The sequence below is a fragment of the Anomaloglossus baeobatrachus genome, chromosome 12 (genome assembly GCF_048569485.1).
Source record: "Anomaloglossus baeobatrachus isolate aAnoBae1 chromosome 12, aAnoBae1.hap1, whole genome shotgun sequence".
NCBI classification, from domain to species: Eukaryota; Metazoa; Chordata; class Amphibia; order Anura; family Aromobatidae; genus Anomaloglossus; species Anomaloglossus baeobatrachus.
The window spans coordinates 20,809,236-20,823,340 of record NC_134364.1 but is presented as its reverse complement, the minus strand read 5'-3'; the positions used below and the strand labels follow the sequence as shown (position 1 = coordinate 20,823,340).

Sequence of the window (14,105 nt, the reverse complement as noted above, 5' to 3'; positions counted from 1 at the left end):
ACTGACAGGCGGAGTGGAATAGATTCCCAGTATACGGGGCTGCGAGTAACAGATCGGAATTCTTTGTTCGGTGTTCATGTTTCCAGAGGGAAGAAATTTGTTGCTGGACATGATCAGTGTGTGTGTCAGTGATGGACTGGAGCGGTTCTCAGCATGCGCAGTGCAGCTGTCACTGAGTGAGTGGAGTCCCTGTGTGTGTACACTGGAGAGAATGATGGTGTCCAGTGTGTGCACTGGGGGGAGATAATGGGGCCAGTGTGTGCACTGGGGGGAGATGATGGGGTCCAGTGTGTGCACTGGGGGGAGATGATGGGGTCCAGTGTGTGCACTGTGGGGAGATGATGGGGGTCCAGTGTGTGCACTGGGGGGAGATGATGGGGGTCCAGTGTGTGCACTGGGGGGAGATGATGGGGGTCCAGTGTGTGCACTGGGGGGAGATGATGGGGTCCAGTGTGTGCACTGGGGGGAGATGATGGGGTCCAGTGTGTGCACTGGGGGGGAGATGATGGGGCCAGTGTGTGCACTGTGGGGAGATGATGGGGGTCCAGTGTGTGCACTGGGGGGGGGGGAGATGATGGGGTCCAGTGTGTGCACTGGGGGGGGAGATGATGGGGCCAGTGTGTGCACTGGGGGGGAGATGATGGGGCCAGTGTGTGCACTGGGGGGGAGATGATGGGGTCCAGTGTGTGCACTGTGGGGAGATGATGGGGGTCCAGTGTGTGCACTGTGGGGAGATGATGGGGGTCCAGTGTGTGCACTGGGGGGAGATGATGGGGGTCCAGTGTGTGCACTGGGGGGAGATGATGGGGGTCCAGTGTGTGCACTGGGGGGAGATGATGGGGCCAGTGTGTGCACTGTGGGGAGATGATGGGGGTCCAGTGTGTGCACTGGGGGGAGATGATGGGGGTCCAGTGTGTGCACTGGGGGGAGATGATGGGGGTCCAGTGTGTGCACTGGGGGGAGATGATGGGGTCCAGTGTGTGCACTGGGGGGGAGATGATGGGGTCCAGTGTGTGCACTGGGGGGGAGATGATGGGGCCAGTGTGTGCACTGTGGGGAGATGATGGGGGTCCAGTGTGTGCACTGGGGGGGGGGGGAGATGATGGGGTCCAGTGTGTGCACTGGGGGGGGAGATGATGGGGCCAGTGTGTGCACTGGGGGGGAGATGATGGGGCCAGTGTGTGCACTGGGGGGGAGATGATGGGGTCCAGTGTGTGCACTGGGGGGGGGGGATGATGGGGCCAGTGTGTGCACTGGGGGGGAGATGATGGGGGCCAGTGTGTGCACTGGGGGGGAGATGATGGGGTCCAGTGTGTGCACTGGGGGGGAGATGATGGGGTCCAGTGTGTGCACTGGGGGGGAGATGATGGGGTCCAGTGTGTGCACTGGGGGGGAGATGATGGGGTCCAGTGTGTGCACTGGGGGGGAGATGATGGGGTCCAGTGTGTGCACTGGGGGGGAGATGATGGGGTCCAGTGTGTGCACTGGGGGGGAGATGATGGGGTCCAGTGTGTGCACTGGGGGGGAGATGATGGGGTCCAGTGTGTGCACTGGGGGGGAGATGATGGGGTCCAGTGTGTGCACTGGGGGGGAGATGATGGGGTCCAGTGTGTGCACTGGGGGGGAGATGATGGGGTCCAGTGTGTGCACTGGGGGGGAGATGATGGGGTCCAGTGTGTGCACTGGGGGGAGATGATGGGGTCCAGTGTGTGCACTGGGGGGAAGATGATGGGGTCCAGTGTGTGCACTGGGGGGGAGATGATGGGGTCCAGTGTGTGCACTGGGGGGGAGATGATGGGGTCCAGTGTGTGCACTGTGGGGAGATGATGGGGGTCCAGTGTGTGCACTGGGGGGAGATGATGGGGTCCAGTGTGTGCACTGGGGGGAGATGATGGGGTCCAGTGTGTGCACTGGGGGGGAGATGATGGGGCCAGTGTGTGCACTGTGGGGAGATGATGGGGGTCCAGTGTGTGCACTGGGGGGGGGGGGGAGATGATGGGGTCCAGTGTGTGCACTGGGGGGGGAGATGATGGGGCCAGTGTGTGCACTGGGGGGGAGATGATGGGGCCAGTGTGTGCACTGGGGGGGAGATGATGGGGTCCAGTGTGTGCACTGGGGGGGGGGGGGATGATGGGGCCAGTGTGTGCACTGGGGGGGAGATGATGGGGGCCAGTGTGTGCACTGGGGGGGAGATGATGGGGTCCAGTGTGTGCACTGGGGGGGAGATGATGGGGTCCAGTGTGTGCACTGGGGGGGAGATGATGGGGTCCAGTGTGTGCACTGGGGGGGAGATGATGGGGTCCAGTGTGTGCACTGGGGGGGAGATGATGGGGTCCAGTGTGTGCACTGGGGGGGAGATGATGGGGTCCAGTGTGTGCACTGGGGGGGAGATGATGGGGTCCAGTGTGTGCACTGGGGGGGAGATGATGGGGTCCAGTGTGTGCACTGGGGGGGAGATGATGGGGTCCAGTGTGTGCACTGGGGGGGAGATGATGGGGTCCAGTGTGTGCACTGGGGGGGAGATGATGGGGTCCAGTGTGTGCACTGGGGGGGAGATGATGGGGTCCAGTGTGTGCACTGGGGGGAAGATGATGGGGTCCAGTGTGTGCACTGGGGGGGAGATGATGGGGTCCAGTGTGTGCACTGGGGGGGAGATGATGGGGTCCAGTGTGTGCACTGGGGGGGGGGGAGATGATGGGGTCCAGTGTGTGCACTGGGGGGAGATGATGGAATCCAGTGTGTGCACTGGGGGGAGATGATGGAATCCAGTGTGTGCACTGGGGGGAGATGATGGGGTCCAGTGTGTACACTGGGGGGAGATGATGGGGTCCAGTGTGTGCACTGGGGGGAGATGATGGAGTCCAGTGTGTGCACTGGGGGGAGATGATGGGGTCCAGTGTGTGCACTGGGGGGAGATGATGGGGGTCCAGTGTGTGCACTGGGGGGAGATGATGGGGTCCAGTGTGTGCACTGGGGAAAGATGATGGGGTCCAGTGTGTGCACTGGGGGGAGATGATGGGGTCCAGTGTGTGCACTGGGGGGAGATGATGGGTGATCTCCTGCTTCATCGGGACTATGGATGTGATATTATGCAGTGGAGCAGTGTGGTGATCTCTCATTACAGGGGCTTTACAGGTTCATGGAGAGTTATGTTCTTGCACAGCTGGAGGCCTGGAGCTGTGGGGATGACTTTGGGGCTGTATTTGTTTTGTGGGTCTACATATTTTTTTTTCTTCTTAAAGGGCCTGCCTTTGTTGTGTGTTTTTGGGGCTGGGCCACGGTTGTATATGGCTAGGGGGCTGCCTAGGACAGGGGGGGGGAGGTCTGTATTTGTTTTGTGATGATGCTCTGAATTGTAAAGCGCTGCGGAATATGTTGGCTCTATAGAAATAAAGTTTAATATTATTGATGCAGGATCTGTATTTCTTTATGGGGTGAGGCTCAAGGTCTCTTATCTGTTTATGGGGCTTACCTGGTTGTTTATGTGTTTTTTGGTCTGATTAGGGGGTCTATACTAATTTCTTGAGTCTATATTCATGTTTGATTGTTATGGGGGGGTCATGTATGTAAATGGGGGGGGTCATGTATATCATTTGTGATTCAAATGCCATAGAAGTCGACAAATATGATGTAAACTCCCTATCTATTTTCTGTAATTAATAAAGTCTTTTGATCTGCCATTATCTAGGGTCCCTCCTTTTTATTTCCAAGAATGAATTCATTAGTGGCTTATGACGACTCTGATTCAGAGACCGAAGATGATAGACGCCACCATACGACCCAAGTCACCGATGCTCCTCCCATGCATGTTTTGCAGCACCAGCCACAAAGTGATGCTTCCCTGCACTCTACAAGCCTTGCTGCACCGTTTGGCTCCTCGTCTTGCGGCACGGACTTCACGCTGACAGATCAGTATCCTGCGCAAAGTGCAAATTATAATCCTACATATAAGAGGGGACTGAGTAATTCTGCAATGAAGGCCTCCATCTTGTCCTATCAGAAACGACCTCAGGCCAGTGGTGGGGTGGTGGTGAAGCCTTACGTACCTAAAAGACGTAAACTGGAGCAATCTAATATGGCTGCAGAGGTTGAGAGTGATGAACCCACAGGGTCGCATGATCACATAAGCCACTCTGCCAGGAATATCTACAGAGTCTCTGAGTATCTCGGACCTCATTTATCCCTAAAGTACAGCAGCAGTGGGATTCCTAAAAAGCTGATTTTCCAGATGAAGGAGCATGCGGGTCCAGTGAACCGGGTCCAGTGGTGTCCGGTGAAACCTTCCAGTCATTTACTGCTCTCCGCATCGATGGACGGAACGTGCAAGGTAATAATATTACTCCTATATACATTGTATAGCTATTTAAAGGGTTTTCCCATCCGAAAAAGTGGTGACATATGGTGATGGTTTGACCTCTGGGACTTTGCTAGTCCCGAGAACCAATGTTTTCTTGTATGGTGATTTCATGGCCACCCACAGCAATTTTCAGGTATATGGAGCTGTGCTACAATTCCCTGCACAGTGGGAAGCAAGGGTGGCGCTGTGCAGGGAGCTCCGGCGAAGGGGATGCAGCTGTAAACCAACTGCGGCTCCTTCATTCCCAGTATTGGTGAGGTTAGACCCCCTCCGATCATAAATGCTAGATCTCTAGAATATGGCATCACTTTATGAGATGGGAATACCCTTTTAACATGATATTGACTTATTTGAAGGGAATCTGTTACTCTGCAAATGCCGAGGATATAGGGTATTTAGAGGTTTACTTGGCATTGTATGCCAATGAGAGGGGGTGCACCTTTGGTGTGGCCAAGTCCACCGATACACCCATTCAATTTGCAGCCTTTCAAATCTTGCCTGAATTCTGCAGTCGAGCGTACATGGTGTTACTGCTGACTGTCATCACTGGCTCCTGTCTGCAGTACAGCACCGAGTGGCGGCCACAGACAGGGGCCAGTGATGGCAGCCGGCAATGACACTGTGAGCGCGGCTGCCGTGTCTATAGGGCACTTTACACGCTGTGACATCACTAACGATATATCGTCGGGGTCACGGTGTTTGTGACGCACATTCGGCGTCGTTAGCGACATCGCAGCGTGTAACACCTCTGAGCGACCTAAAACGATCGCAAAAGAGGTAAAAATCGTTGGATTTGGAGAGGTCGCACCAAAACTAAAAATCGTTCACAGGTGAGTAGCGAGGTTGTTTGTCGTTCCTGCGGCAGCATACATCGCTATGTGTGACACCGCAGGAACGAGGAAACTCACCGTACCTGCGTCCCGCCAGCAATGAGGAAGGAAGGAGGTGGGCGGGATGTTACGGCCGCTCATCTCCGCCCCTCCTCTGCTATTGGGTGGCCACTTAGTGACATCGCTGTGATACCGAACGAACCTCCCCCTTATAAAGAAAGCGGTTCACCGGTCACAGCGACGTCGCTAGGCAGGTAAGTCCGTGTGACGGGTGTTAGCGATGTCGTGCGCCACGGGCAGCGATTTTCCCGTGTCGCACAACCGATGGGGGCGGGTACGCTTGCTAGCGATATCGGTACCGATGTCACAGCGTGTAAAGCAGCCTTATGTGGAGGAGCACAGCCGTCAATTGAGTTCAGGGCTGTCAGTCAGATATGACAATTGGCAACTCTGCACAGATACTGCCTTGATCGCCGTCACTCAACAAATGACAGTGCTCAGTATGCCGACTGAGGGGTGTAACGGTGCACTGAGCTCTTGATCTTGCCAAGGGTGCACAAAAGCCCCTCATTTGTGTACAAAATTTTGCAACATGCCATAAATTGGAAAATTAATGTTAAAACTCAAGTCTAAGCAGTAGGAGCAAATTAAATATTTGTATTTCATATACTGCTTAGAGATGACCGCTGTATACTTTTCTACACCGTTCGGCTTCAGCTGAAAATAGTAGCACAGTACTGTAGAATAGGCATTAAAATGTCTTCCAGGCAGTCTCATGTGTACCTTCTCGGGAATACTTGTAGTAAGCCTAAATTTTGGCAGCACCTGCCCTATTGGGGTGAGACTGGCCAGCCATCTTACGAATGTAGGAAGCCTCCCAACCTACCCTTGATGGTGGAAGTCAGAGGAGACAAGGATTGGACTGCCACTTTCAGCATGCTCGATACCTTTTTTGGTTTTCTGCCAGTTGAGATATCTAACAGCAGCTTAGGCCGGGTACACGGATGCGGCGCACGCCACTACAGTGTATACAGTACACTGGCAGCGCAACAAGCGCTGGTCATGTGACCGGAGCATGTGACCGGAAGTTGCGGCACTGCCACTGTACTGTATCATACTGTACTGGCGTGTGCCGCATCCGTCAAACCGGCGAAAAGCTGGATATGTGTACCCGGCCTTACCCCCTCCCCATTCAGCATAATACGACATGGTGCTGATATTATATCCCATGGGTCTTTATAATGTGTTTTTCACATGGATTTAAGTATGAATTCTGCTCCAAAATCCACATCAAAACTGCTTCATACACTATTGAATTCCCTCCTCGATTTTGCTCTGGATTATCCGATGTGTTAAAACCCATAAAGTATCAGTCCTGTAAAAAATGATGACCCTTACATTACTTTTTAAGTGCATTTTGAAGTAGATTTGCTTTCAAGATCCATGTCAAAATCTGCATGAGCTCAACCTAGCTATGTTCTCACAGATATTACTGGCAGGAAAATATAGCTTAAAAACCATGTAAAAAAAAAAAAAAACTAAAAAAAAAAAATCCTCCTGATTTGTCATGTCTAAAATACACCATATCCATTCGCAGGTGTGCGCCTCCTAATAAATGTGGTGCATCGATCATCTCTCATGCGCCAGCGTAAACACTGTTTGCTAATCAGGACAGGAGAACATTTTTGATGTAATGTCTGGCATAAATAATAAAATTTGGGGTTTTGTTTATCTTCTACCTCAAGAGGGCGCCATTTGCTTAAAAAAAAATTATATATTTTTTCCAAGTGTTCGGTATTATTAGTGACTTCGGCAGCGTTTCATGGTCAAACCTTCCACCAGTGTCCCATTGTCATTTTGCATTAAAAACATGTCGCGCATTTCTCCAGAATGTACTGGTTTTGATTAGTCGGACGCAGCATGGAGACATTTATTAACATCTTCATGGTGGCCAACACCGCGGGCCTAGAGTCACTAAACTGCTTCACTGAAGTAGGTAACTTGTTGCTAGTGGCAACCAATCAGATTGCAGCTTTCATTTTGTAATCTGTATTTGAAAAATGAAACGTGAGTTCTGATTAGTTGCTATGGGTGACCAGATGAGCGATCTCTGTACACCAGGCCCTGTGTAGATAACGACAGGGAACCATATTCATAGAAGCCAAATTATTAACACTAGAACTACTGAGGTAGTCATTTTGACTACTTTGCACCATGTATTTCTGTATAGGTGTCACGAGTCCAGTAGTTCTAGTGTTAAGAAGGGACATCGGAGAGACTCCACAGGGGAAACTAAAGAGCGACAATTTATAGGCTGTATGCCCATCCCATATATCTATCTATCTATCTATCCCTCTATCTATCTATCTATCTATCTATCTATCCCTCTATCTATCTATCCCTCTATCCCTCTATCCCTCTATCCCTCTATCTATCTATCTATCTATCTATCTATCTATCTATCTATCTATCCCTCTATCTATCTATCCCTCTATCCCTCTATCCCTCTATCCCTCTATCTATCTATCTATCTATCTATCTATCTATCTATCTATCTATCTATCTATCTATCTATCTATCTATCCCTCTATCTATCTATCTATCTATCTATCCCTCTATCTATCTATCTATCTATCTATCTATCTATCTATCTATCTATCTATCTATCTATCTATCTATCTATCTATCTATCTATCCCTCTATCTATCTATCTATCTATCTATCCCTCTATCCCTCTATCTATCTATCTATCTATCTATCTATCTATCTATCCCTCTATCCCTCTATCTATCTATCTATCTATCTATCCCTCTATCTATCTATCTATCTATCCCTCTATCCCTCTATCTATCTATCTATCCATCTATCTATCCCTCTATCCCTCTATCCCTCTATCTATCTATCTATCTATCCCTCTATCTATCTATCTATCCCTCTATCTATCTATCCCTCTATCCCTCTATCCCTCTATCCCTCTATCTATCTATCTATCTATCTATCTATCTATCTATCTATCTATCTATCTATCTATCTATCTATCTAATATATATATATAATAATTAATTACCTTCTCACCCCCTGTGGGTGGTTATTTGTCCTTCCTCATCCTCGGGTCCTCTACCAGAGGCCTGGGAGTTTGAGGGTTCTGCGCAGGATCTTAGTTGTTCCTGCGCTTTTCTGGACAGAGAGCTCAGATGTTGCTCCTGGAATCTGTTGCAGCCATTTTTCCAACTTAGGGGTCACTGCTCCAAGTGCTCCTATCACCACTGGAACCACTGTTACCTTCACCTTCCACATCTTCTCCAGTTGTTCTTTAAGGCCCTGGTATTTCTCCAGCTTCTCATATTCCTTCTTTCTGATGTTACTGTCATTAGGCACTGCCACATCTATTATCATTGCTGTCTTCTGACCCTTGTCTACTATCACGATATCTGGTTGGTTAGCTACCACTTGCTTATCCGTCTGGATCTTGAAGTCCCACAGGATTTTAGCCCTTTCATTCTCCACCACTTTTTCTGGGGGTCTCCCACCTGGATGTAGGGGGACTTAAGGGGGCTTTCCACGCTACGACATCGCTAATGCGAACTCGTTGGGGTCACGGATTTGGTGACGCACATCCGGTCGCGTTAGCGATGCCGTTGCGTGTGACACCGATGAGCGATTTTGCATCGTTGCAAAAACGTGCAAAATCGCTCATCGGTGACATGGGGGTCCATTCTCAAAAATCGTTACTACAGCAGTAACGAGGTTGTTCCTCGTTCCTGCGGCAGCACACATCGCTGCGTGTGACACCGCAGGAACGAGGAAGCTCTCCTTACCTGCCTCCCGGCCGCTATGCGGAAGGAAGGAGGTGGGCGGGATGTTACGTCCCGCTCAGCTCTGCCCCTCCACTGCTATTGGGCGGCCGCTCAGTGACGCCGCTGTGACGCCGCACGGACCGCCCCCTTAGAAAGGAGGCGGTTCGCCGGTCACAGCGACGTCGCCGGGCAGGTAAGTATGTGTGACGGGTCTGGGCAATGTTGTGCGGCACGGGCAGCGATTTGCCCGTGTCGCGCAACAGATGGGGGCGGGTACCCACAGTAGCGATATCGGGACCGATATCGCAGTGTGTAAAGTAGCCTTTAGCCCATACACTGTACAGATATTCCTGTATACAATTCCCGCTACTTGGTTGTGGCGTTCGGTGTACACTGTTCCTGCTTGCATTTTGCATCCTGCCACTATATGTTAGATTGTTTCCGTGGTTTCTTTACATAGTCTACACCTTGGGTCTTGTCTTGTGTGGTAGATCCCTGCTTCTATGGATCTGGTACTTAGCGCCTGCTCTTGTGCTGCTATGATTAGTGCCTCTGTGCTGTCCTGGAGTCCAGCTTTCTCCAGCCATTGGTAGGATTTCTTCATGTCAGCCACCTCCATTATCTGTCTATGGTACATCCCATGCAGCGGCTTGTCTTGCCATGGCACTTCATGTTCTTGTTCTTCCTTCTCGGACTGTTGTTGCTGTCTTAGGCTCTCCTTCAGCATTTCATCTTTTGGTGCCATTTTTCTGATGTATTCCTGGATACTTCTTGTTTCATCTATGATGGTGGCTTGGACACCTATCAAGCCTCGACCACCCTCCTTTCTGTTGGTATACAATGTTTGGGTGTTTGACTTGGGGTGGAGACCACCATGCATTGTGAGGAGCCTCCGGGTCTTCACATCTGCAGCTTCCATTTCTTCTTTTGGCCAGCACACTATGCCAGCAGGGTATCTGATAACTGGCAGAGCGTATGTATTGATGGCGCAGATCTTATTCTTCCCATTGAGCATATATATATATATATATATATATATATTAGTACAGACCAAAAGTTTGGACACACCTCATCTCTAGAACAACTGTTAAGAGGGGACTTTGTGTAGCAGGCATTCATGGTAAAATAGCTGCTAGGAATCCACTGCTAAGCACAGGCAACAAGCAGAAGAGACTTGTTTGGGCTAAAGATTACAAGGAATGGACATTAGACCAGTGGAAATCTGTGCTTTGCTCTGATGAGTCCAAATTTGACATCTTTGAAACCAACCACCGTGTCTTTGTAGAAAAGGTGAACAGACGGACTCTACATGGCTGGTTCCCACCGTGAAGCATGGAGGAGGAGGTGTGATGGTGTGGGGGGGCTTTGCTGGTGACACTGTTTGGGATTTATTCAAAGTTGAAGGCATACTGAACCAGCATGGCTACCACAGCATCTTGCAGCGGCGTGCTATTCCATCCGGTTTGCGTTAGTTGGACGATCATTTAATTTTCAACAGGACAATGACCCCAAACACACCTCCAGGCTGTGTAAGGGCTATTTGACTAAGAAGGAGAGTGATGGGGTGCTACACCAGATGACCTGGCCTCCTGTCACCAAACCTGAACCCAATCGAGCTGGTTTGGGGTGAGCTGGACCGCAGAGTGAAGGCAAAAGGGCCAACAAGTGCTAAGCATCTCTGGGAACTCCTTCAACACTGTTGGAAGACCATTTCCGGTGACTAAGGGGTACTTTACACGCTGCGACATCGCTGCCGATGTATCGTCGGGGTCACGTCGTTAGTGACGCACATTTGGCGCCGGTAGCGACATCGCAGCGTGTAACACAAATGAGCGATGCTCAACGAGCACAAAAACGTGAAAAATCGTTGCTCTTTGACACGTCGTTCATTTCCATAATATCGGTGCTGCTGCAGGTACGATGTTGTTTGTCGTTCCTGCAGCAGCACACATCGGTATGTGTGACGCCGCTGGAACGACAAACATCTCCTTACCTGCGTTCACCGGAAAAGGAGGAAGGAAGGAGGTGGGCGGCATGTTCCGGCCGCTCATCTCCTCCCCTCCTTTTCTATTGGCCGGTGGTTCAGTGATGCTTCTTAGAAAGGAGGTGGTTCGCCGGTCACAGCGACGTCGCAGAGCAGGTATGTGCGTGTGAAGCTGCCGTAGCAATAATGTTCTCTACGGCAGCAAGCACCACATATGGCATGTGCGACGGGGGCGGGTGCTATCGCGCTCGACATCGCTGCAATCGCTAGCGATGTCGCAGCGTGTAAAGTACCCCTAACTCTTGAAGCTCATCAAGAGAATGCCAAGAGTGTGCAAAGCAGTAATGAAAGCAAAAGGTGGCTACTTCGAAGAACCTAGAATATAAGACATATTTTCAGTTGTTTTACACTGTTTTAAGTATTTCATTCCATATGTTTTAATTCATAGTTTTGATGCCTTCAATGTGAATCTACAGTTTTCAGAGTCCTGAAAATAAAGAAAACTCTTTGAATGAGAAGGTGTGTCCAAACTTTTGGTCGGTACTGTATATATTAGACACACTTCTGATATGCGCCATTTTAATCACAAATAGTACATATGACCACCTCCAAAACACCTTAAATTGAGTAGAATCTTAAATGCGTACAGACCCCCATGAATAAACCAGATCCCCTAAAAAAGATCCTAAAAAAGATCTCTTAATACATATCTCTGGCTTCGCCCCATTAAAATAACAGAAGCTAAATAAAAGGAGACCCCCTAAATAAATTCTAGACTCTCTCTAAATCACACGCAAAGCCCCCAAAATAGACCATAGATCCATAAATAAATATATATCTGATCCGTTTAAAACACAACCTCAGCACTGACCCCTAAAACTAAAGAACCCAAGTTAACCCCCTCCCCCCCCCCCCAAAAAAAAATTCTGTCAACGGCAGACCAGAGCCCCTAAAGGAATACAGACCTAAAACAAGACCCAAGGAGTCTTTAGGATGGGCTCTAGCAGCTAGGCCGCCATCAATCAGTCCCTTGTTAAAAGAGCGCCTCGATTTGGCGGAGGTGGGGTTGGACACCCCCTTTAAGCAGCCGTTTAGTGTTTCGTCTCCTGCTTTCTTACATGTTGCCTGCATAGCTGGTATAGAAGGAAATTACCGTAAGCCATTCAAATAATTTATCTGTTGTTTATTTTGCGCTCGCAGGACACTTAGTCTTAATGATGGCTGAATTGCCGGCTGTTTATTTTGCTTGTTCGCAGCAGAATAATCGTTACTTTTCTTATGAAGTGTAATTTCTCTCTCTCCTACAGAAACGCCAATAAGTTCCCCAATAAATATACATTTTTGAATTTTTCTCTTTTGAAGAGTTGTTAAAAAAATGATATTCCAGCAGAGCTGAGTTTGTCACAGAGTTGCAGTGCTATGGCATTGTTGACCCAGTAATGTAGCAGAGCTGAGGTTGACGCAATCCAATGCAGAGCATAGTACCCAGTGATGTAGCAGAGTTGGGTTTGCCACATAGTCCAATGTAGAGCTAAGGCTGCTTTCACACATCCGGTTTTTGCAGTGCGGCTCAATCCGGCTGAAAAACGTATGCAACGGATGCGGCGAAAAAAACGGATCCATTGCATAAGTTTTCCCATGCAGCCCGTCCGTTTTTTGACAGATGCAGCTTGATACTGAGCATGCGCAGTTCAAAAAACCGCATCCGGTGGCCGGATGCGTTTTTTGCCGCAGGACGCCGCATCCGGCGTCCATAGGCTTGCATTGTAAATCGCGCCGCACACAAAAACGTGCCAGGCAACGTTCCATCCGGCTGCCGCATGGGCTAAATATGCCACATCCGGCAAAAAACGGACGCAACGCAAGGCCATGCGGCACAATACGGCGCTAATGCAAGTCTATGCGGGAAAAAACGCAACCGGCGGCAAAATAAACGGTTGCGTTTTTTCTGCAAAGTGCCGGATTGTGCCGCTCAGCAAAAACCGGATGTGTGAAAGCAGCCTAAGTTTGTCACAGAGTTGCAGTCCTATGGCACAGTTGATTCGGTAATGTAAGGGAGCTGAGGCTGACACGGTCCGATGCAGAGCAGAGTACCCAGTGATGTAGCAGAGCTGGGTTTGTCGCAGAGTCCAATGCAGAGCTGAGTTTGTCACGCAGTGCAATGTATAATTGGCTAATGTCATAGCAAAGTACTCACAGATGTAGCAGATGTACAGGGAAATGGTGTGGGCACCAATCCGCGGCCCATGCGGGCGTTGCGATCCGTGCTTGGTCCGTGTTGCACAGACGTCTCTCGACACTTTCCTGATCATCTTGGCTGACAAGTAATTCGCTCCTGAGAGGCCAGGGGTTAAAAATCCGTTTTTTGCTACTCGCCTGTTTAACAAACAAGGGCAGACTTCATTAATTTTCAGCTCCATAGTCTAGAAATGATAGCGCAGGATTTCCAAATGTAATTAAAACAGACCATTATTATAACTCTCGGAGGAGGCTCAATTATGCCCTTCTATCGTGCCAGGGAGGATTGCTGCCTGCCAGTCACTGTGTCACATTTGATGACTTTGTTTGCAGACGTATGCAAATCCTCCGCTTGTTTATGAATTGACAATGAAGCTATAATTTCTTGCAATTAGCGGATTGAACGCCGCTCGTTAATAAGCCAAGGCTGAGAAATCACCAGAGGTGTGCGAATGTATAGATATACATCACCTGCCTCCAGGCCTCGGATACGTCCTTACCAAGTGGGGCTTTACTGCAAAAGCCGCAGGTGACGTCACTTCTGGCCACGTTCTAGCACTGCAAGAATTTCCTAATTAGTATTTGCGAACACGATTATCTAGTGGCCGCCTTATTAAAGGGTTACCAGCTTTTAGAAATATAGTTTACAGCCACCAAATGGACCATGGGAAACGGTAGACTGGAGATGTACCTGTCTTATATGGGAAAATGTTTACGTGTGTGCATGCTCCGAGACCTTTCCAGGGAGGGGAGGAGGTGGGCTGTGACATCATCTATTGTGAATGGTGGATCCTGTGTTTTCTACTGTATATAGAGATATTATCAAGTCATTGTACAGGAGGAGTAGGAGGAGGTGAGCTGTGACATTACCTATTGTGAATGATGACTCGTGTTATCTA

General features: G+C 49.5%; 1 protein-coding gene across 6 annotated transcripts in view; it reads left to right on the top strand.

Moving 5' to 3' along the window:
* Nucleotides 1–23: 23 nt before the first annotated feature.
* The window catches only part of WDR25 (WD repeat domain 25), a 185,319-nt gene continuing 171,237 nt past the window's right edge, over nucleotides 24–14,105 (top strand). For 4 of the 6 annotated variants that reach the window (XM_075330987.1, XM_075330988.1, XM_075330986.1 and 1 more), the window contains exon 1: nucleotides 3,020–4,327. In XM_075330987.1, coding sequence (XP_075187102.1) covers nucleotides 3,713–4,327 — 615 coding nt within the window. In that variant the 5' untranslated portion in view covers nucleotides 3,020–3,712. Of the gene's footprint in view, nucleotides 177–3,019; nucleotides 4,328–14,105 lie in introns of those variants that run through there. The other 2 variants (XM_075330983.1, XM_075330984.1) reach the window with 2 other exon arrangements.